This window comes from Ictalurus furcatus, chromosome 27 (assembly GCF_023375685.1).
Source record: "Ictalurus furcatus strain D&B chromosome 27, Billie_1.0, whole genome shotgun sequence".
Taxonomy (NCBI): Eukaryota; Metazoa; Chordata; class Actinopteri; order Siluriformes; family Ictaluridae; genus Ictalurus; species Ictalurus furcatus.
Window position 1 is genome coordinate 3,021,274 of NC_071281.1, and position 23,727 is coordinate 3,045,000.

At 45.3% G+C, this 23,727-nt stretch overlaps 2 protein-coding genes across 4 annotated transcripts; both read left to right on the plus strand.

Annotated features, from left to right (window-relative positions):
* The first annotated feature begins 464 nt into the window (after nucleotides 1-464).
* Nucleotides 465-9,971, plus strand: pdcd4b (programmed cell death 4b). Of its 3 annotated transcripts, none has more exons than XM_053616740.1 (12): nucleotides 465-831; nucleotides 1,452-1,496; nucleotides 2,004-2,303; nucleotides 4,273-4,367; nucleotides 4,680-4,793; nucleotides 5,015-5,236; nucleotides 6,554-6,651; nucleotides 7,811-7,928; nucleotides 8,239-8,346; nucleotides 8,526-8,636; nucleotides 8,853-8,992; nucleotides 9,138-9,971. In XM_053616740.1, exons 2-12 carry the CDS (start codon nucleotides 1,454-1,456, stop codon nucleotides 9,196-9,198), a joined length of 1,410 nt encoding a protein of 469 aa, XP_053472715.1. In that variant the 5' UTR covers nucleotides 465-831; nucleotides 1,452-1,453; the 3' UTR covers nucleotides 9,199-9,971. The 3 variants fall into 3 exon arrangements, with proteins under 3 accessions (XP_053472715.1, XP_053472716.1, XP_053472714.1); XM_053616739.1 differs by having other exon boundaries at nucleotides 471-831; nucleotides 2,001-2,303; nucleotides 9,138-9,969; XM_053616741.1 differs by lacking the exon at nucleotides 4,680-4,793 and having other exon boundaries at nucleotides 468-831; nucleotides 2,001-2,303; nucleotides 9,138-9,970.
* A 3,536-nt stretch (nucleotides 9,972-13,507) lies between these two features.
* Nucleotides 13,508-23,613, plus strand: shoc2 (SHOC2 leucine rich repeat scaffold protein). The gene is made up of 9 exons (XM_053617271.1): nucleotides 13,508-13,585; nucleotides 18,695-19,757; nucleotides 20,139-20,276; nucleotides 20,529-20,659; nucleotides 21,896-22,084; nucleotides 22,231-22,353; nucleotides 22,615-22,752; nucleotides 22,945-23,062; nucleotides 23,174-23,613. The coding sequence occupies exons 2-9, from the start codon at nucleotides 19,061-19,063 to the stop codon at nucleotides 23,380-23,382; spliced, it is 1,743 nt and encodes a 580-aa protein (XP_053473246.1). The 5' UTR covers nucleotides 13,508-13,585; nucleotides 18,695-19,060; the 3' UTR covers nucleotides 23,383-23,613.
* The last annotated feature ends 114 nt before the right edge of the window (nucleotides 23,614-23,727 follow it).

A 23,727-nucleotide genomic window follows, 5' to 3' on the forward strand; every position in this document is an offset into this window, starting at 1 on the left:
AAAAAAAAATGTTTTGTAATATTTCACATTGCGAGTATTTTTCATCGGTAATCTCTGACGCTTTTACAGCGTTTTTACTTTTTAATCGACGTGATCAAAGAAAAAAATGTCTACGTTTTTGACGAATAAAACTAAAAAAAAAAAAAATGGATATGTTTTATAATTAATGTATGCATTTTTAATGAGTTATTTTATTTCTATATATTATTTAAATATATATATATATTACTTTATATTATACTATTATATATTTTAGCATTTCACATTTACATTTTTATTTGAGCTCTTGTTTCTGCCTGGCTTGCCATGCCATGAGTTATTATTTATTTCTTATATGTTTTTACTTTAATCAGAAGATTATCACATAAAAATGATTATTCCTTTTTAGTGCAGATCAACTTCTCCAACGCAAAGATTGTTAATTATTAATATTTTAAGCGATTATTTATCGTTATTTTTTATTTTTATTTTTTTAAAAACAGGTCACTAGCTAAACTGTGCTATGAGACAAAATCAGAAGCAATGACGTAATGCAGTGGTCGTACTTCCTAATCTCGGCCGCCTGGAGGCGCTGCGACTCAGCGCGAATTTTCTCGATTTGGAAAACACGAGAAACGCAAACTCCCTCCCCCCTCCTACTCCTCCCTTGACGCACGCCCCCCTCAGCCTACCTTTCCTATTGGTTACCTCTGCGTCCGGACTTTAAATAAACTGTACAATCAGAGAGCTGAAAGGGCGGTCCTGCGTTATCGAGTTGCTGGGCAGAGCGGATAGGGGACGTTTGAAACAGAACGGCTGCGTTATCGTTGGGAAGGCGAAACGCTAAAAGAGGTGAGATTTTATTTGTTCTTTTCCGTGCGTGTTTTTGTCACCTATTTAGCTTTTTTATATGCACTGAGGGCGGTTTGTCCACCGTAGACGACGCGTTCTTCTAGAAAACAACTGTATCCGATTGTTAAATGGCGCTGACGCAGGTTTGTTTGTGGTTTGTATCCCAAACGCCTACACTCTCGCTACTTAGGTGGGCTGCGTAGGCTGCTCGCGTAATGACGTGTGCGCTGTACATAGTGCACTTGGTGTTCTAGTGGGTGTTGGTTTGGGTTGCGGATTTGACGTGGTCCCGAGCTGCTTGTGTGTACATAACAAATCCGTCCTTTACAGTCCAGTGTAAAGCGCCGCTGCAGATTTATAAGCTTCTAAAGTGAAATAACAGGTTTATTTTTTTTATTATTATTTTTTTTTGTTTTAGATGTATGTTTAACCTGATTTATATGTATCTCATGTGAACGTTTTGAAGGTGTTTGGGCATGCAGCTAACTAAGCTCAGTAAAGTTAGTCAGATGGTTGTATGAATACAAAATGAATTAAATTTCCGTAGTGTTTAAAAACCAACTATTTTTTAATGTTCATTTTAGGGTTTTGTAAATTGACTTTTTCTTATTGTTTTGAAGTCATGGCAGCGGACTGTGAGGCATGGCTGAACGCCAACCCCGTGGGTAAGTGTTGCTTTAACACAACTTATTTACTTCATGGGCCGAGTACCAAACCGCTCTCTGTTCCCTACACAAGCGCCCTAGATATTCTATAAAACTGCGCACCGTATGTAAACACTTCCGAGTGCGCAGCTTGTGGCACAGACACTGTTTTTGTTTATTAGTTGTTTTTCCCCCCTTTTGTGGCCTCTAGAGATTAAACGTCAAATTTGATAAATAAATAAATTTTTCTGACGTTCATTTTCATAAGCATTGAGATTAAAATGCAAAGTTGTGGTTAAAAGAACCCCCAAAAAGTCAAATAAACGGCATAGAAAACGACGGATTTCGATCGAGCCCTGTTCAGACGGGATTAGTTTTACAGAATTAATTCCCGAAAGCCAAAACGAAGCGAAAGATAGAGGAGCACTGCGCTAACTAGTGTGATTTTTTTAAATATTTATTTATTTATTTTTAAAGTTATATGTCGTCTTTGTCCCCCCCGTTGTTCAATCCGTCTCTCCTCAGAAGCGGACGACCTGAGCGACTCGTATCAGTCGGGCAACGAGGAGAACGCCCTCGTTTCCAGAGCCGACGACGAGATCAACGGGAACTGGGTCCCCGCGCCGGTGGGCACCGTGCATGAGGCTCGGCTCAAGGCCAAGGCCAAGCGGCGCCTCCGCAAGAACTCGTCCAGAGACTCGGGCCGGGGGGATTCGCTGAGCGAGAACGGAGACGCCTCCCGCTCCGCCGTGCCCCCTGCCAGCCCCAAAGGCAAAGTGCTGGACCGCAGATCACGCCTGGGCAAAGGGAGGGGCCTGCCGAAGAAAGGTGAGCGAGACGTTAGTCGTCTGTTCTGTTTACGCCCACGCTCGGTTCTGTTAAAGAGCGTCGACGGGATGGTCGCGCTCCACCGCCGATCAGCGTTAAGTCCCGCGTGAACCGTTAAACAGTTACGCTGTAAACACACCACTGATTAATCCCATCGTGTGTGTGTGTACGTTTATACCCAGCTCTGAGTTCTCTGTTCTGATTGGTCAGAAGCAGTTCTATAACAGCAGGTGTGAAAATAGAACGAGTGTGTTTAATAGTAACCTGCTCTATCAAATTATTGTTTCTATAGTAACAGCTCATACACAGGGAATTGTACAGTGTACTCTCTCACACTCGCTCTCTTTCTCTCTCCCACTCAAGTTATCCTGTTGTCTCTTCTCTGCTGTGCTTAAGCCCTTTTTTTTTTTTTTTTTTTGCTGCACCTGTAGCTGATCTTCCTGAACACACACAAAAACACACCCCGTAGATGCCTGAGCTTGTCGGACGCCTTCGTATTTCGTAGCGCACGGCGACGAGGCTCGTTTTATAGCTAAGAGGAGGCTCTTGTAGATTACAGGTCTCAGTGTTTAATTATTTTATTTGTGGCGTCTTAGAACGTTGCGTCTTTTTTTTTATAAGCAGGCCCGACGAACTGGAATTCGAAATGATAGAATCTGCGCAGATTTTAGGCCGCTAGTTTGGGTTCTTGAATCTGTTCGAGTCGCATATATCCATAATGCCGCCAGCTGTTGTGGTACTTCCTCAAAGTCTGGGTGGAAACGTACTTCCTGAACTCGTGCAGATCTTTCGGTTCTCCCTTCAGTCCGTCTCGAGTGATGGTACTCCGTGGGTGTGTGCGCGAGCTATATAAAGACGTGCTTTTTCTGTGCGCGCGTGTCCAGCGAGCCAGAAACGGCAGACGCTCTGCCTGCGAGTAGATCGCGATCACTGCTGAACAAATGGTCGAGTTGGAATAATGATAAATGATTACAGGAAACAGGTCTGACGAATCTCGATTTCTGCCGAGGCGTCGGAATCCGGCGCCGGCAGGGTGAAACCGTGGACCTGACCTGCCTTGCGTCGTCAGTCCAGGCTGGTGGAGGTGGTGTAACGGTGTGGGGAATGTTTTCTCGGCACACTTCAGGCCCGTTAATACCAATCGATCACGTCTCGAACGCCGCAGCTCGTTTGAGTATCGTCGCTCACCGTGCGCATCCCGTCACGGCCACGATTTACCGTCTTCTAACCGCACGATAATGCGCCGTGTCACCAAGTCGTCTCGATCTCTTTTCACCAACAGTCTGGTGTTCTTCAGTGGCTTTCCCGGTCACCGGATCTGAAACCGGTAGAACCCCTGCGGCACGTCCGCAGCATGAAAATGCAGGAATTGCGTGATGTAATCGCACCAACACAGACCTGAACCTCAAAGGAATGTTTCTAACATATCGTGGAATCCGTCGCATGGAGAATTGAGGCTGATTTTGAGAACAAAAGGGAGGTGCCCTAACCGGTATTAGTGTAACGTTCCTAATAAAATGCTCTGTGTGTGTGTGTGCGTGTAATCAGTCAGTCCTCTCTTGACTGTTGCACTGTTGCGCTCTCTCTCTCTCTCTCTCTCTCTCTCTCTCTCTCTCTCTCTCTCTCTCTCTCTCATATTATTCTCTCGATTGTGTAACAGGGTTAGTCAGTAGCCAATAAGGCAGTGTGTTGTGTAATTCTGTCCTGTGAAAAGAGTGGAACAGGAAAAGGAGTGTGTATGGACTCTTACTTACACACACTCACTCAGACTGTGTATATTGACTGACATGTTTAGTGTGTTACATTTTATATATCTTTTTTGTGTGTGTGCGAGAGAGAGAGACTCACCCTCGTCTCACTCTACCCTTGTTTGTGGTATCTCGTGTTTAGAGATGCGGGCGGGCCTCACACTCGCACCATTTTTAAAAACCTTCTACAGAGAATGTATACGTGTGTGTGTGTTTTGTAGGTGGCGCTGGTGGTAAAGGTGTGTGGGGAACACCGGGAGAGGTGTACGACGTGGAGGAGGTCGACGTCCGGGACCCCAATTACGACGAAGATCAGGTAGCGGGTTTTTCCCAGCACCTGGGTGGTCCGTCCTGGCGTCAGTCTGAAATCTCACGCACTCGCACTCCTTCAAGTCTTTCAGATGGAACTAGTTATTATACGGTCAGCTTTACGAAATGACAGGGAAAGTTTGCTAAACACACATAGAGTTAAACAAGCAAGAGGTTTGTAATAACTGTCATTTCTACCTCATGACCGCGCCGTTTTCGTTTAAACGACGTGTTCTTGGTAATTTAGCTAAACCTCTAGCTGATGGGAATATAACTCTATAATAGTTATTCAGTAGCGATCACGGTGTTTGTTGTACAGGAGAACTGCGTGTACGAGACGGTGGTGCTGCCGCTGGACGAGGACAACTTCACTCGGACCGTCACGCCCATCGTTCAGGAGTACTTTGAGCACGGAGACTCCGACGAAGTAGCGGTATGGATGAGGGGGCGTGTGACGTGATGTTTCTCCGCGTTGCCTCAGCTTTATGCTGTTAAGAAAGCCTTCGCTCGAGCGCTTGTCCCGATGTCCTTTTCCTCAAATTTCTCCTTTTTCCCAAATCCAAATGAATCCAACTCAGCATTTACTTGCTTAACCTCTCTCTCTCTCTCTCTCTCTCTCTTTCTCTGTCTCTCTCTGTCTGTGTGCGTATGTAGGAGTTATTAGGCGAGTTGAATCTGGGCTCCATGCGCAGCGACGTCCCGCTCCTGGCCGTCTCGCTGGCGTTGGAGGCCAAGGCGAGTCAGAGAGAGCTCACGTCCCTCCTGCTGTCGCGCCTGTGCGGCCGAGTCCTCAGCCGCTCCGACATCGAAGCCTCCTTCCGCAAGCTGCTGAAAGAGCTTCCTGACCTGGTGCTGGACACGCCCACAGCGCCACAGGTAACAAGACGTGTCGAGGGAATACCTAAATAAAATAAGGTGTTTTTTTTTTTTTAAACCCTCGCTTATCAAGACTGTACTAATGGGCGTGGCCTAATATTCTAATGACATGCTTGATTGACATCCGTCGCATAACTCTGAGAGCTAAACGCTTTTCAGCTCGCGTAGCCACTATACAGACAGAGAGAGGGAGTGAGTGTGTGTGTGTGTGTGTGTGTGTGTTGAGTTGAGCTGAGCTGGTTTTGTTCAGAGTGGAACAGCCGAGGCAGCTCTTTTCTCTCATCAGGGCCTCTCGCTAAATGCAGAACAAAACGCGCCGCTGGTCATCCTCTCGCTGTCCGAGTAAACAAGTCAAATGACCCTCAACACCACGCTTACACGCTCGACCTGACTGCAGTCTCAACCGTTCACTCACTCACCCTTTTTTTTTTCTTCTTTATTCCGCATTTATCTGGAAATCCCCTGTGGGTTAACACCATATTTTCCAGACTAGAACTTTTTTTTTTCCCCCCCGCCACGGGTGCTGTAATTATCCCAACACACACCCAGGTTACTGTTGGATCCACAGTTCGGCCGTTTGTTCGTGTTTTAGCAGTACCCGTGCCACTCTGTGCTACACGATGGAGGGCTGGATGCTGATCGAACGTTAGAAACGCACAGCTGTGTTCGAGTCGAATCTAATTCCTCAGCAGTAAACATGACCGATTTGTTTATTTTAGTTGTATTGACTTCATAAGGATGTACAGACGGATGTATAAACAGGAACTTGGGGGGGATTTCCGTGTGTGTGTGTGTGTGGTGTTTTCCTTTTCATCAACCTGTGTCACACTTGTCTAAGGAGAGGTGTTTCGTGCGTAAATTCTTATACTCATGTTCTTTAGTTTCTTGTGTCTGTATAACTTCTGAGCATACAGAATGTACACAATTCAAGTCTGAGGTTTCAGTGTGATGCTCGGTGTAATGATGACGCATTGGAAAACTCCTCTTTACCAATAATAAAGACATAAAAATGCACTTGTAAGGCAATATGCATATTTGTATTTTTATACTAGTATATTATTATTATTATTATTATTATTATTATTATTATTATTTTTTTTTTTTTTTATTATTATTTTTTTTTAAATCTCATGTATTACTTGGAATGATTTTTAAGATCATCCGAACAGTAACAATAACAGCACGGAGTTGTTTCCTAACCCGGCTGGAGAAGGCACTCGTGGAGAGCGTTTTCAAGCAGTGGGGTTGTTTTTCTTCGCGTCTGAGGTGTGGTACATGATCTCGTGATCTTTTTTGGTTTATTCTGTTTGCTTGCAGCTGGTTGGTCAGTTCATTGCCAGAGCTGTAGCAGATCAGATTCTCTCGAAGAGCTACATCGATGGCTATAAAGGAAGCGTGGACTGCGAGCACGCCAGGTTTGTTTACATCAAGCACATGTCTGCTGGGTGGGGTTTCGGTCGGGGGGGGGGCTTGTGGGGTCAGTTCAACTGTAATATAAACAGACTGATTTAATAATTGCCGGTTAACGCATCCCTCTTACGTGCTTTAATAGATCGGGTGTGTACAAACAAACTGTTTTTAAAACAATTCCATTGCACCCATTTTATTGGAATCTTAAGACTTTTTCTAATTTGGTTGTCGCCTATGTAATTTGGTGGGTTTTTTTTTTTTTTTGTAGTGTTTATTTTCACTAAGTAAAAAAAAAAGATTTTCCCCCAGAGATCTGAATTATCTGACGTAGCAGATGACTGGTTACAGTCTACGCGTCTGTCTGTCGCTTATTAAGCCCTAAACAGGATTTAGTATTTAGTCTGTTTACTCGGCAAGCAGCGTGCTTCCAGTCCAGACTAGGTGGATAAGCAGGTTCTGCACTCGGTTGTCCTTGGGGCACCTTTTCTGGAAATCGGGAGGGGGGGACACGAGTTTTGACTTTGTAGATCTGATCTAAAGTTACATTTGTATGTGGTTTACAAATCAGATTAAAATTTCTGGATGACTCCGTTTGACCTTTTTAAACTGGATTTCCTGGGAGGGGAGGGGGGTGGTTCCCTCTCGTCATACACTGTGCATTGAGACCGAACATGGAGGCAGGTTCGAGGAGGGAGGAGGGTGTTAGGGCCTGGTAGAAATGAAGACCTGCCCCTTCGCCATTGTTTGGTTTGAAACACTTGATTTTATGGCTGTTCTTTGTGTTGAATATGTTCAGAATCCACAACTGTGTGTGCACACATCAATACAGAGAACAGTGCAGCCCAGGAGTGATTAATTTTCAGTTTGGTGTATTTTAAATGTTGTGTTTGATCTCGGTGAGCGCACTTGGCGTTGGCCTTATTTAATCTGGTGCATTAAATCCTGAACTTCCTGTTTGGTTGCTTTATGTGGGACGTACAATATTTAGTCTAAGTTAGTCTTCAGTAATAAACAGAAGGCTGTGTTCAGATCATTTAAATTATAATAAATATATTTTGTTCAAACTGGTTGAATGATTGTGATCTAAATAACCATGGGTATCATTGGTGGTGGTGTTGTTCAGCTCTGGTCCGTTTGATTGACAGCTCTGTATTTGACTGACAGGGCCGCTCTGGACCGCGCAGCCGTACTGCTAAAGATGAGCAAGGAGTCGGGACTTAAGATAGATAACCTCTGGGGCTTAGGGGGAGGCCAGAGACCTGTCAATCAACTCATCAACGAGGTCAGGACTCCGCCCACCCACGTATCGTAACACTTGAGTGACAGTGACTTTGCTTTTTATGTAATAATGAACGGGATTAATAATGTAACTTTGCATTATGGGAAATACCACACTAAACGTCATGTGTGTCCAGAGGGTGTACAAACTTTTGCACTTTCACATTGGTACACAAACATAATGGATTGGGGTTTTTTTCCCCCTGTGTAGAGGATTATTTGTTGTGTGCTTTGTGCTGTAGAGCTGGTGAGGTCTGATCGTGTGGCGTGTTTATAGAACTACTCGGAGGACTGTACATGTTTCACTTCCTCAGGTAAACCTGCTGCTGAAGGAGTACGTGCTGTCAGGTGACACGGCGGAGGCGGAGCGGTGTTTGAGGGAGCTCGAGGTGCCACACTTCCATCATGAGTTTGTCTACGAGGTAACTCGGGCACGTTTTTATATATTTAGCACGTCGTAATCTTCAGTACTCGGAAAGTGGCCATAATTAAAAAATGACCCCTCTTTTGTGAATATTTGTATATCATGGGATTAGCTCCCACCCTTATTGGTTTGTGGTGGTAATTTATTTATTTCTCTCTCTCGCTTATCCTCTCATAGGCAATAGTCATGGTTCTGGAATCCAAAGGAGACACGACGCTTCAGGCGATCCTGAAGCTGCTGAAATCTCTCTTTGACTCGTCAGTCATCACTCTGGACCAAATGAGAAGGGTATGACGCCACCTGCTGGTCACTTCTTGTGTTCCTCTGCAGATACCAGCCAAAGAACATATACACAACTATCTCATCTTGTCCACAGGACACAATGTTTTTTTTTGTTTGTTTTTAAATTATAGACAAACATCAAAATGAGGAAAATAGGAAATCTGAAGTATTATTAACACACTCGGTGTGTTCGATTATTCCTGTTTTCTTCACTCCCGATAGGGTTACGAGAGAGTGTATATGGATATCGCCGAGATTAATATCGACGTGCCGTGTGCGTACTCGCTCCTCGAGCACTTTGTGGACAAGAGCTTTAGTGCTGCAGTCATCGACAAAAAACTCCGAGACCTGTGTCCATGTCGGTAAGTGTGACACGATTACCTTTTCAAACCTGGTTTAATTCACAGAGACGAAAACTGCCGTTATACGTTCTTTCTTTAGCGTATAACCGAACGGTTTCTGTATACGCTGTCGCAACCTAATGTGTCGTTTTTACTCCTTTCCCAGAGGAAGGAAGAGGTTCGTCAGTGAAGGAGACGGAGGACTTCTCAAACTCGAAACCTACTGATTCCACCACTTCCCATGTCCACCTTTTGTGCTACGTGTGTGTGTGTGTGTGTGTGTCCTACAGGTTTAGGTGTATATATATATCTCTTCCTGACAAGAACGTAGCGCTTGCGCAAAGTAACCCGACTATGGAATAACCCAAACACACACACACACGCACGCCTTTTAAGGTGACCAGATAAGCTAAAACCCTGAAAAAGTGCCACACTTTGAAATGACTCGTCATTCCAGGTTTTGTATTTCAGTTCACTGCCACTCCGCGTATTTCACTGACTCTCCAGTTAGCAGGATAACTCGGGCCAGATGTCACTTAACCTGGCTTAATTTATCCGGCCTGTATGATTTGTTTGCTTTGCAAATTCCGCTCTGTGAACCGTCTCTACTTTGCAGTGTTTATGGGATCGTTTGCTCGGTAGGTTTGTGAGACCTTCATGTTGGTTTATTTCTCTCTCTCTCTCTCTTTTTCTTTTTCCAATCTGCCTGAACACGTCTCTTTCCGTTTCGCCGCTCGGTCTGACAAAGACGTCGATACTGGATGCAACAGACAACCAAATGGCAATACAGAGAAATGTGACCCAATCGGGATTATTTCACACGGAGGTTGTCAACTTTTTATTTTATTTTATTTTTTTTAAATATTTCTTTTTTGCGAACACTGACGTGGGCATATTTACCAAATGTTCTCGCTCTTTTTTTTTTTTTTTTTTTTTTTTTTTTTTTTTTTTTGTTAAAAATGGTTAAGAAATAAATAAAGGTTAAAGTAATAGTTTGTGTTTTGTGTTGCTTATTAAGACTTGAATCGACTGTTCAGCAGCCCAGAAGTTTCAGATCCTTATCCCAGGACTGGGGGAGGAGGGGTGGGGGTTGGGGGGAGTCCTTAAAATGCTCTGTGCTGTTTAGATTGCAAAAGTAGCTTGTGTTTTGTTTGTTATTTATTTTTATTTGCACTAAGCATTTAAACCATCCGGTTGTATTCTAGTTACATATCCGAACACAAGAAACGTTAGTGGTCACAAGTTTATTATTCGTTTACTTTCTCAAACCAGCGAACTGTACCGTCAGGGTTTTTATAGATGTAACCAATTAATGTGGGTCTCTTATGTTGATTGAACTGAAATAATGCTGCTATAAACTCATTTAAAATGGTGAACTGTGTAAGCAGACATGTCGACATGACGTCTGGGGCCGTCAGAAATTAGGAGGCGAGAGCTTTAGTCGAATGCGGCAGAATTACCTGAAGCCTCATAATAGTAAGAATATAAGGTGTGGGTGTGTGTGGGGAGGGGCATTGAACCCAAACACATCACAGCAACACACACACAAAACTACATGAAGAGAAAACAGTAGAACTACTTCGTTACAGTGATCTGTTACATATATTAGGTCGTGACGAAGATGCACGATTCATCCCCTCGTGCCACGTCCTACTGCGTGTGCTCCTGCTGCTCCCGGTTTCCTGCTTCCTGCTGCCTGATGAGCTCCTGCGCCTCCTGCTGCATCTTCTCCAGCTTCTCTAACGTCACCGACTTCAGAGGCAGCAGCTTGGGTTTGCAGAGGACCAGCGTCGGGACGTCCTCCACTGACAGTTGACCTACACACACACACAGCGTTGCAGTGGTATGGTTATCTAGCATGTTAGATGCAACTCCTGTGGTGTATTAGTATGCTAAATTTACTAATCGAAGTATTTATCGATGACCCGTAAACACCGATAATTTCCCGACATTTCGGGATTATAAATCATTATTATATTTGTAGAAAAGCCGTGAAGGTCGAATGCGTTGATTCGGTTTACCTTGTTTAGGCAAGACCTCTCTGAACACCGACTTCACTTCGGGCATCGTGACGCTTCTCTACAATAAATAAGAAGTTATAATTGATGCAAAATGCAGCAAAACCCTGCTGAAAAACAAACCAAAAAAAACCCAACAGAAGCCCTCATAGAATTTGCAATGGTTTTAATGGAAACTATAATGGTCCCTGTGTGTCTCTACTGGTAATTTGTTGCTTTCTATTGTTTGCATGTTCTGTCTCATGGATACCATAAAGGAGCAGTAATGGTTCAAACAGTTAGTTGATGGTTTCTAATAGTATTTGTAGTAGAAAGCATTAGCATTTCTGTGATGGTTTCTATTGTTTTGTTTTTTTTCATCAGGTAAGATGTTTACTAGTGTTTAAGAAATGTTATGTATATAAGGTTGCCAGTTTAATACTTATTAGTTATCAGCTCATTTGCATATCGCGGTTTCCTGCGATATATTGGTATCGAAATCGCCAACATCGTGACAATGAAAAACAAACGAGATATCGCGAAAAACTGCTCCAACTTTTCCTTTTTATTTGTTAATTCTTTTGACACACTTCCTTAACATTTCCTGCTCTTAACTTAATGGCCGTTTATCATGACTATCATAGACTCGTCTTTTTTAAAAATAATAATAATAATAATAATAATAATTTTCAGCTAGCTCGGTTATCTAGTGTCTAACGTTAAGCTTATTAGCTTTACTCTCAGGTTATTTATTTCTTTATTTTTTATTAATGTTGTTTTTATTAATATTTCTAGACGAGCTACAAAATGGCGGCTCTAAAACTGACGTAAACCTACAGTTTGGTTTGTTTGGGTGGGAAAATAAATACATAAACAACGTATTATATATAAGATTACCGTAGTGCTGTTTCACTCAGGAGTCTCTTCTGGGCCGAATCCCAAATCTCTCCTTCTTAGTTCCGGAGTGCACTACAATATTTATGTCTCGAAGCCATTACTTCGTGCGTTATGGAGCGAGGATAGGGAGCAAGTAGTGATTTGGGATTCGGTCTTGGATACGCAGTTGCCAAGGCGCCGTGCTGCTCTTCTTCCTCAGTGTGTTCGGGAAACAGTGCGGTACGATGTTGCCACCTGGCGGCCATGGCGCCATGTTACACGTGTTAAATACAAGCAAAACTAACCCGTTTCTGTGTAAATACGTAAAGAAATAAGAGAATAATAGAAATAAGCATATGTTAAGGGTTTTTTTTTTTTCAAACCCTCATGTTAAAAGAAAGTATTAAATGCGTAATTAGCACTTATTTACATGATCACTGTGCAGAGAACAGATTTATTTTCATTTATCCATCTATCCATTTTCTACAGGGAACCTGGATCCTATCCCAGGGAGCATGGGGCACAAGGCGGGGTACACCATGAACGGGGTGCCAATCCATCACAGGGCACAGTCACATATACATTCATACACTACGGACACTTTGGACATGCCAATCATCCTGTCTTTGCACTGGCGGAGGAAACCCCCGCAGCAAGGGGAGAACATGCAAAAACTGCACACACAGGGCAGCACTGGGAATTGAACCCCCAACCCTGGTGGTGTGAGGTGTACGTGCTAACCAAGCCGCCGTGTGTCCTTATTTTCATTTATTCTTTACATTTGTTTCCTTTTCTTTATTTTCAATCAATTTCATTTCTACCCAAGGTGCAATTCAGTAGCCTATTTTGTAGTTCATATTTGTATTTGTAGCTTTGCATCATATCACGGACAGGATGATTTAGAGAAAAACGTCTAGTTTCTAATGGTTTCCTTCCACTGTCCAAAAATATGCCAGTTGATTAAGATTAAAGTGTCTGTCTCTGTCTGTGTGTGTCTGTCTGTCTGTGTGTGTCTGTCTGTCTCTGTCTGTCTGTCTCTGTGTGTCTGTCTCTGTGTGTCTGTCTGTCACTGTGTGTGTGTCTGTCTGTCTCTCTCTCTGTGTGTGTGTGTGTGTGTGTGTGTCTGTCTATCTGTCTGTCTCTGTGTGTGTGTGTGTTTGTGTTTGTGTCTGTCTGTCTGTCTGACTGTCTGTCTCTGGGTACCAATATTTTTTGGAAACAGTATTTTCAATACATTATATTTCCAACTGAACTTTTATTCACACTTACATTTCTACATCTTTTCAGTTCATTTCAATCGCCGACTTTGGTCATTTTCCCACATGTACAGTCTTAAAGAATATTTATTACCTTCAGTGTATTATTATTTAACTTGAAAAAGTTAACAACTGTTGACACGCTGAGAGAGGTAGTGACTGTATATTATTTAGTAGAACTTTAATTTAAAAATAATGTTCATTTTTTAAAAAAAATTTAAATCTCATTCTGGGGTGTAAGAAAAGGAGTTTTGGAAATCTCGCGATAATTTCGCATGTCTATGAGCCTTAACTTTACAACACCTCGCGAGGTTTTGGGATGAAACGTTGCATGCGTGTGACGCAATCACGCCGGGAAGGAGGGGGTAGGAGGGGGGGTGATGGGCGGGGCTGGGAGACGAGGAGGGGCGGGGCGGGTTCGCGCTGCAGCGGCGGCGTTAGGGAAGGAGGAGGAAGCGGAGGATGGCGGAGCGACACCGCTGAAGGTAAAAAACACTTTTATATTCACGGAACGCGGCTCGCTGTTGTCGATTTACGAAACACGTCGAACGTTAAAATGTCACGGGAACGCTGCTGCCGGTGATGCCGGCGGCTGACACGGCGCTCCAGTGCCGAGCAGCGGGTTTAAAACGCTCCTTTTGTTCAGCCCCGGAATGGCCGCTGTGCCTCTCTCTCTGTATATGTGTACAGCTTGTGAATGTGTCTGAGGAGAGTTCTTTTACGCCTTCTTTTTAAATAGAGTGCAGAAATAACGCGTACCCGACTGTAAATATCCTGACTAATTTGATCCCAGAAACGGACGACCCGTAATCGGTTGTCAGTTGAGCTGAAGACCGGATGACTGATCGCCTACTCAGCGCGTCCAACCTCACCGCGGCCCGGACGCTGCACTCACGCCTCACCGCGGCTTGACATGAGGCCTTCATGAGAGAGCCGAACATTTCGTAGCTTAGCTTAGCTTAGCTTAGCGCTTCGGCTCTTTCTTTTACCTTTTAATCGAAACCAAACACGAAATGCTGCTTTTATTATTTTGCGAACTAAACAATAAATAATAAGAATTGTTGTTATTGTTATTTAACATTTTCACCTCGTTTGTCATCTACATCAAGCTAACATTAGCCTGCTAAGGTGTACTCCAATATTATGGCTAATTTACTGACTCGCGAGTTTGTGTAGCCAAACGCTTTATCGAATTATTATCTAATAAGTATAATAGTTGTCTGTCTGCTCAGCGAAGTTAACATTAAAATAATCCCGAATCGCTGTCACTGCAGTTAGCTACTGGGACGCTGGTGTGTGTGTGGTTTTTTTTTTTTTTTTTTTTTTTTTCCTCCTTTTTTTTTTTCTCTTCTCCCCTACCCCAATCGTATTTGGATAAATCCCGCCTCCTGAGCTCTGATTGGCTCCTACGATCCTGCCTCCTGCTCTCGGATTGGCTGAGAATTCGTTTTCACGCGCAGTCTGCGTAACAGACGTGGCAACTAGCCAATCAGTTGATAGTTGGAGGCGGGATTTGTTGGAATGCGGGTTAGGAAAAGAAGAGGAGGGGGGGAAGACATACCATCACGGAAGGTTAATATTAATAAACACTAGCTCTAGCTAGATGAGTGAAGAAGAGAACAACATGGCTCTTATTTTTGTTTCACAACAGTGGCTGACATTTGCTTGTTTATTTATTTCTCTCATAAGATGTGCTGTGAGAGGAGAAGTCATAAAACTGGTCTCTTCCTGATTCCTCAGGAGATCTTGGTGCACTTTCAGCCATAACATTAAAACCACCTGCCTAATATAGCGTAGGTCCCCGCTTTTCCCCCTTGTGCCTCCGAAACAGCTCTGACCCAGCGAGGCATGGTCTCCACAAGAACTCTGAAGATGTGCTGTGGTGTCTGGCACCGAGAGGTTAGCTGCAGATCCTAGCTCCTTGATCCTTGCCCTACTTGTTTGTCCAGCACAGCCAAGCTCAGCTCACAGCTCAGCTCGATCGGATTGAGATCTGGGATAGTTGTTGGAGGCCGAGTCAACATCTTGAACTCTTTGTCATGTTCCTCAAACCGTTCCTGAAATTTTTTTGCAGTGTCTCAGGGTGCATCGTGCTGCCGAAAGAGGCCACTGCAAGACAACGAGATTCATCAGACCAGGCCACCTTCTTGGTCCAGTTCTGATGCTCACGTGTCCATTGTAGGAGGTTTCAGCAGTGTACAGGGGGTCAGCATGGGTGCTCTGACCGGTCTGCAGCTTCGCAGCTCCATACACAGAAAGCTGCGATGCACTGTGTGTTCTGACTCCTTTCTATCACAACCAGCATAAACTTTTTCAGAAATTTGTGCTACAGTAGATCTTCTGTGAGATCGGACCAGACGGTCTAGCCGTCGCTCCCCACGAGCATCAGTGAGTCTTGGGAGTCCACGAGCCTGTCGCCGGTTGTCCTTGCTTGGACCAGTTTTGGTAGGTACTAACCACTGCAGACCAGAAACACCCCACAAGTCCTGCTGTCTTGGAGACGCTCTGACCCAGTCTTCTAGCCGTCACAATCTGGACCTTGTCAGACTCGCACAGATCCTTACACTCGCCCGGTTTTTCTGCTCAGAATCTGAACACATCAACTTCGAGAACTGATTGTTTACTTGCTGCCTGATAAATATATCCCACCCCTTTACAGGTGCCGCGGTAACGAGATAATCGTTATTCGCCTCACCTGTCACTGGTTTTAATGTTATGGCTGGTGTGTGTACGTAAACCCCCCCCCCCCCCCCCCACACACACACAGTGATAGCTGATATCGGTTTGTTTAGCTTTGTGTGTGTGAGAGAGATCGATCTCTGGGTCTTCCCCCGATGACGTTAATGTATGTATAGTCTTCTCACGCGCACACACTTTAATAGAGTCACTTTGTTGCTGTGTGTGTAAAGGGCACACATGGAGGGCAAAACGACCATTTTAGGGTAAAAATCTGCTTCCATGAAAAGCTGTGATGTATCAGTGTATCGCACAGTGAGGTGTGTGTGTGTGTGTGTGTGTGTGTGTGTGTGTGTGTTGGATGTTACAGTGGAAGGTAGAACAAGCGAGTGACATCACATAATCTTATCACGTTCAAGTCATGCTGTATTGTTGGACATGAAAGAGTTGTGGAGCGGCCGGCCGTCACTTCACATCTAAAACCAGTGTGTGTGTGTGAGAGAGAGACAGAGAGACAGAGAGAGAGAAAATGTTTCAGACTGAGAGATGGTTCATCACCACCACCTTCTTGCTACATCTGCAACTTCACTGCAAAATGCTGTGGTTTCTTATCTCTCTTTCTGTGTCACTCTTACTTTCTCTCTTTTTCTGTCCGTCTCCCCGTGTGTCTCGTCTCTCTCTATCGGTCTGTCTCTCTGTGTGTCTCCCTGTGTCTGTTTCTCTATGTGTCGGTCTTCCTATGTGTCTCTCTGTCTCCCTATGTGTCTCTCTTTATCTGTCTCCCTGTGCCTGTCTGTCTCCCTGTGTCTATCGCTGTCTGTCTCTCTCTCTCCCCCTGTGTGTCTCTCTCTCTCTGTCTCCCTGTCTCTCTCTCTGTCTCCCTGTGTCTCTCTCTGTCTCCCTGTCTCTCTCTCTGTCTCCCTGTGTCTCTCTCTGTCTCCCTGTGTGTGTGTCTGTCTCCCTATGTGTCTCTCTGTCTCCCTGTGTGTCTCTCTCTATCTGTCTCCCTGTGTCTCTCTCTGTCTCCCTGTGTGTGTCTGTCTCCCTATGTGTCTCTCTGTCTCCCTGTGTGTCTCTCTTTATCTGTCTCCCTGTGCCTGTCTGTCTCCCTGTGTCAATCGCTGTCTGTCTCTATCTCCCTGTATTTGTCTCTCTGTCTCCATGTGTCTCTCCCTCTCTGTGTCTGTCTTTCTATCTGTCTCCCTGTGCCTGTCTGTCTCCCTGTGTCTCTCGTTGTCTCTGTCTCTTTATCTGTCTCCCTGTGTGTCTCTCTCGATCCGTCTCTCGCTCGGTCTGTGTCTCTTTATGTGTCTCCCTGTGTGTCTCTTTGCATGTCTTTCATTCTGTTTCTCTCTCATCTCTCTGTATTTTTCTCTTCATGTATCTCTCTGTTTTGCTGTTTCACTCTGGATGTCTCTGTCTTTGAATATCTCTATCATTGTCTTTCTGTCTCTCTCTCTCTCTCTCTCTCTGTTTCTCACTCTGTCTTCCTCTGTTTCCATCTCGGTCTTTCTCTCTGCCTATGTCCATGTCTCTCTCTGTCTGTCTCTCTCTCTCTGGCTCTCTCTCTCTCTCCAGATAAGGTCAGGTGGAGTGTGTGTTGCGTTGTGGTTAGCTCGCTGTTCAGGACTGATTCTCAGAAATGTCACGGCAGGCCTGTTTTAAGAATCCAGAGGAGAGGAATGCGAGGTGTGTGTGTGTGTGTGTTTTCTCTCATCAGAGATGTAGGATAAGGAGAGAGTTATGCAGTTTGACCCCTGCGCTGGTCTCCAGGCTTCGCCCACACTCTCTATCTCTCTCTCTCTCTCTCTCTCTCACACACACACACACACAGATAACACCTTAGCTCTCTCTCACAGTTTCACTTCACTCTTTTCTCTCAGTCTCTTTGTACGAGGGGAATTTTGAACACTACCGCGTCGCCATGACGATATTTACATGAAATCAGTTTGCATCTTTAACACGAAATGAATTCGTATAAATTGAAATGAATTTCATCCAGAAGCCGTTTAAAGTTAAAGCGGGGGGAAAGAAAGAGAAAAATCATCGTAACGTATTTAATACGCTGGAAGTGTGTTTGTGTTTGTGGTGTCTGTGATGATGTGGCGTTATTGTCTTGTAACCATGGCAACATCATCCGTCCACCTGCGAATTTCACGCCGATGCGAATGTGTTGAATATCGGACCTAAAACCGGGGTTCAGCTGTGCGTCTTTTAGTCCTAATTTCGTCTTTTAGGACAAATCGCTGCTTGTTTGCGAAAAACACACACACGCACTCGCACACTCTTTATTTAAAAAGCGATGCATCTTTTAGCTATAAAGGTCTCCTGACCTGCAGGGAGTCCTGGCTTTGAAGAGCGCTCGCAAAGATTATTCTCAGCGGCATTAACCTTTCCGACGCTCTGATCTGAGCTTGGACCGACAACTCACGCGGTCTCTCTCTCTCTCTCTCTCTCTCTCTCTCTCTCTCACACACGCACACACACACTCTGCTTACACTCCACACACACAGGAATGAGAAGTGGGACTACGAAAGCAGATCGCCGCCTCGGCCTTTTTACGAGCGCGCTTTTATACACACGGAGTCGTCGTCGTCTTGAGGAGCGCATCCATAAATCGATAGTTGTATAAACACACCGCCGAAGCGGCTCGCGCCCGTGTACACACAGACACGCGGGCGCCAAACACGGAGGTCGAGGTCCGCACGCGAATGAGCGCTCAAGCCAGCGCTCTAGGCGTCTGGAGAGGAGCCGATTCACGGCCTGGTTAGCGAGGGCACGGAGTAAATCAAAACGCGCCGAGGTTCAGGCGTCTCGCCTAGTGGAGCGTAAATCAGAACCAAGAACGATGCCAAGCTAACCAAAGATATCCGCCGTCTTTACTAACGAGTGTGTTTTTTTTTTTTTTTCCCCCACAGATCAGCGAGAAAGATGCGACCTCTGCTGACCCCTTTGTCTCGCCCTGTTCTGATCCAGTCGAGGGAGTTTCTACAGTTCAGACGAGCATGAGGCTACTCGCCTCGTCGTTCATGACCCGGCTCAGTCACGCTCCTCTCTCCCTCATGGAGTGTTAACGGACGCAGGAGCGCCCGGGTGTTGCCGCCCATCATCACACACACACACGCACTTACGCACGCGTACAGGTGCGTACGAACGCACTGAGGTGTAGCAGTGATTTTTTTTAAAAAAGCTTTTTGTTTGAGTTCCAAACGAGAGACACGAAGAAAGGAGAGCGAGAGCGAGACTCGGGCTCTCATGCTCCGTCAGGCCGAAGTGCTTTCACCATGAGCAGCGCTTTAGGCAAAGACAAAGACTGCAAAGAAAAGGAGGCCAAAGTGCTCACGGGTAAGGAGCGCGACAAGGAGCACAAGGCGCTCGGCAGCCTCGGGAAGGACGGCAAGGAGCCCAAAACCAAAGGGAAAGACGCCAAAGATGGGAAGAAGGACGCGGGAGGCGCGCCGCCGGCTGTCGCGTTCTCCGTGGACAACACGATAAAGCGGCCGAACCCGGCAACGGGAATGCGCAAGAAGTCCAGCAACGCCGAGGTGGCCAAAGAGCTGGTGAAATGCCGCGACGAGAACGCGACGCGCCTGGACCTGTCCAAGCGCTCCATCCACCTGCTCCCGTCGTCCGTCAAGGAGCTGACTCTGCTCACCGAGCTCTACCTGTACAGTAACAAGCTGCAGAGCCTCCCGGCCGAGCTGGGCTGCCTGTCGGGCCTGGTGACGCTGGCGTTGAGCGAGAACTCGCTCACCAGCCTGCCGGACTCGCTGGACAACCTGAAGCGGCTGCGCATGCTCGACCTGCGGCACAACAAGCTGCGGGAGATCCCGGCCGTGGTGTACCGCCTCACGTCTCTCACCACGCTGTACCTGCGCTTCAACCGCATCACCGCCGTCGAGAAGGACATCCGCAACTTGAGCAAGCTCACCATGCTGAGCATCCGCGAGAACAAGATCAAACAGCTGCCCGCCGAGATCGGTGAGTGTCTGTCCGTCAATCCCTAAAAAAACAATCAGCAGATAAATTTACAATGATTGACTGACTGTTAGTTAACTGGCTCTCTTGGAAGCCCCGCCCCCCTCAATCTCCCATTAGTCTCGTCTCCTCTCAAATTGTCCTCGCTCCGAGGACGCTCTGAGTCTGTTAACGTCAAATAGAAGGTCGTGACGTACGTATGCACACGCACGTCTGACTAAAATGACCCGTGTATAAAGTTGTACAATGTTTTATTAAAATAACTGGGTTGAGAATAGTCAGAAATAAGGCACTTTTTCAGCTGAAAGAGGAAAAAGAACTATAAACCTGAACCTATATAACCTTCCTCTCTCTCTCTCTCTCTCTCTCTCTCCCTCCCTGTAGGAGAACTGTGCAACCTGATCACTCTGGACGTGGCCCACAATCAGCTGGAGCACCTTCCTAAAGAGATCGGCAACTGCACACAGATCACCAACCTGGACCTACAGCACAACGAGCTCCTGGACCTACCCGAGACTATCGGTACTCGCTCACAGAAACACACGCCTTCTCTCAAGTCATCGCTCCACTAGAACATTTTATCTCTAGTTTTCGAAGCCTCCTAACGCTTTAGCACCCGCGCACGTCTCCGAATTTCCTAAATAAAACCCAGACTTTCTAAATTGTGTCTCCGGATTTTCTGGCGCTTTAGTCAAAACATCCGTTCCTTCTTCTTCTTCTTCTTCTTCTTCTTCTTCTTCTTCTTAGCAACACTTTTTATTTGTACTGTTGCAGGCAATCTGTCGAGTATAAACCGCTTGGGTCTACGGTACAACAGACTGTCGGCGATCCCCCGGTCGTTAGCAAAGTGCCGGGAGCTGGAAGAGTTAAACCTCGAGAACAACAACATCTCCGTGCTGCCTGAGGTAAGAGCCAGACACGCCGCTCTCCTCTCCGTTAGCAAACGGCTGTAGCACGAGGGGAATAAAATTCACCGGAAGTTCGAGGAAATTACGCTTTGAACTTTAGTGCGATGACAGTACTCCTCCACGCCATCGTTTTTCCTGTAACAACATGCCACCGAGCATTTTAGAAATGACGCCAAGTTGTGTTTTTATGTGTGTGTGTGTGTGTGTGTGTGTGTATATATATATATATATATATATATATATATATATATATATATATATATATATATATATATATATATATATATAGCTAGCAAAAATTGGAATGTTGCCTGTTAGCATGATGGCATGGTCCGAGAAATTCATCCAGTTCGTTTTGATGTCGCGTAAATGATGCAACGACCTGTCGATCTCCATCGAACGCTGACGTATCAGGAAACGTTTCTTCGTGTCCAAGAAAATAGTCCGCCGCATGACAGACGGTGAGCATCGCGTCACCCTTTAATCTCCTTACTCGTAAAGCGCTGACGCGGTGACCCGGTCCTGACCGGCTCCATCGGCTTACCTGACGCTCATCTGATCGCTCGGCGGTCACGTAGCTGGAATAAACAGGTGCGCTAAGGTTACTCCGCTGTTACGTCCTCGTCGTCACTAAGGATTACAAAATTATATTTATATATATATATATATATATATATATATATATATATATACACACACACACACACACACACACCCCACTCATTCTTTATTGTTCTTTTCTTCCACATTTTAGAATAATAATGATGTCATTAAAACTCGGCAGTGACACAAATGGAACTATGGGAATTATGCTGTGGTGATAAAAAAAAAAAAAAATTCCAAAATAAATCTAAATGATTTAATATTTTATCATCGTCAAAGTCGACGCCCTTTTTGTCTAGAATTTCCAGAAATGTATTCTTGGTGTTTTCTCGACGGATTTCTTGAGGAATTTCCCCGAGATGTTTTTTAAACAGTATTAAAGGAGTTCACACCGACGCCGGACTCTTATCGGTGGCTTTCCGGAAAATATTTCGCTCCGAGTCGTCCGTTTCAAAAAAATAAATACATTTTTTGTAAATAAAATGTGAGTTTTAGTCTAATGAAAGAAACGAATATGTCGGCACGGGTATATTTTTATCTACAACGCTGATCACACAATCACTTCCTGTTTATGTAGAAAATGATCAGAATACATGGTCTCTGCTATCACATTTCCCTGCTCGTACCCAGGGCCTGCTCTCGAGCCTGGTGAACCTGACGAGTCTGACGCTGGCACGCAACTGTTTCCAGTCGTACCCGGTGGGCGGCCCGTCGCAGTTCTCCACCATCTACTCGCTGAACATGGAGCACAACCGTATCAACAAGATCCCCTTCGGCATCTTCTCTCGCGCCAAAGTCCTCAGCAAGCTCAACATGAAGGTGTGTAATATATAAAATTTATAATATAAAAGACCTGTTTAGGACAGTGCGTCATCTTTTTATTAGCGGTTGTCCATCGTTTGGATTAGTTTTGTGACACGTACCTGGCAACCTTTTTTTTCTTTTCTTTTCGTGTCCTTTATTAGGACAACCAGTTGACGTCGCTGCCGCTGGACTTTGGGACATGGACCAGCATGGTGGAGCTGAACCTGGCCACCAACCAGCTGACTAAGATCCCCGAGGACATCTGCGGCCTCGCTTCCCTCGAGGTACACGCAACACTTTTCGGTGCCGCGTAGACCATTATATCGGGGGACTATCCGACTTTCCGTAACGTACGTCGTTCGGTGTGTTCTACTACTTTAACACGCGGTCCCTGGTAATCGGCACTTCCTGTTTCGAGCTGAGATGTACGGAAATGTAGTGATATCAGATTATCTAGAATCGCCCAGTATAAAACTTAGAAAGACATTTATTGATTGTGTTATAATCAGATACGGAGGCTCAGTGTTGGTTATTGCTCGCTCCAGGTCCTCATATTGTCCAACAACCTACTGAAGAAGTTACCTCACGGCATCGGGAACTTGCGGAAGCTGCGCGAGCTCGACCTGGAGGAGAACAAGCTGGAGTCGCTCCCGAACGAGATCGCCTACCTGAAAGACCTACAGGTAAACCTCGCGCCTGCGCTTCCTCCTCTGTTCTGTTTAGAATGTTTATTAGGACAATATTTGTAGCCAAAAAAATTAACATTAATGCAAAACAAAGCACAAAACTTATGTACTTCAAAAATATATAAACATTTGAAACACAACATTGTATACGTTTTTTTTTTTTTAAACTCGTGTCGATTTTATTTCTAGAAACTTGTGTTGACCAATAATCAGCTGACCACGTTGCCGAGAGGGATCGGTCACCTGACCAACCTGACTCACCTGGGACTGGGAGAGAACCTTCTGCAGCACCTGCCTGAGGAGATCGGTGTGTACACACACACACACACACACACTTCACAAGTGATCCTTTGTAACAGAGTCCCAGCCTTGTGTATTTAGCGCCGTGTATCTGACCTGATCTGGTCCTCTGCTGTAGGCACTCTGGAGAACCTGGAGGAACTGTACCTGAACGACAACCCCAACCTGCACGGCCTGCCCTTCGAGCTGGCGCTGTGCAGCAAGCTGTCCATCATGAGCATCGAGAACTGCCCTCTGAGCCAGCTCCCGCCGCAGATCGTTGCTGGCGGCCCGTCCTTCATCATCCAGTTCCTCAAGATGCAGGGCCCGTACCGCGCCATGGTCTGATCTCGCCGCCCGGAAACCACCACCACCACCACCACCACCCCCCGGAACCTACAGCCCGAACAAACAAACTAGTCCGTGTGCAGTTTCAGGACGTCCGAGAGAGAAAGAGGACACGACGACGATTATTCCAAATCATAAACCGGTTCAGGACGCGGTCACGGGCCTCGTAATATCGTACCACGCCGTGATGTCATCACACACACACACACACACACACACACACACACAAAACAAGAACTAATAATAATAATAATAATAATAATAATACTCGTGTTCTGCTTCACCGAAAGAGAAGGCGAGGCTGATTTATTCAGAACAAATCCCAACACGCAAAACATTTCAGTT

Excerpts from the sequence above, each read along its gene's own strand:
- pdcd4b (XM_053616739.1), top strand. The coding sequence starts at position 1,454 with ATGGCAGCGGACTGTGAGGCATGGCTGAACGCCAACCCCGTGG. Across the intron at positions 8,347-8,525 it reads ATCATGAGTTTGTCTACGAG|GCAATAGTCATGGTTCTGGA; the intron begins GTAACTCGGGCA and ends ATCCTCTCATAG. Across the intron at positions 8,637-8,852 it reads CTCTGGACCAAATGAGAAGG|GGTTACGAGAGAGTGTATAT; the intron begins GTATGACGCCAC and ends CACTCCCGATAG.
- shoc2 (XM_053617271.1), top strand. The coding sequence starts at position 19,061 with ATGAGCAGCGCTTTAGGCAAAGACAAAGACTGCAAAGAAAAGGAGGCC. Across the intron at positions 19,758-20,138 it reads ACAGCTGCCCGCCGAGATCG|GAGAACTGTGCAACCTGATC; the intron begins GTGAGTGTCTGT and ends CCCTCCCTGTAG. Across the intron at positions 20,277-20,528 it reads GGACCTACCCGAGACTATCG|GCAATCTGTCGAGTATAAAC; the intron begins GTACTCGCTCAC and ends GTACTGTTGCAG.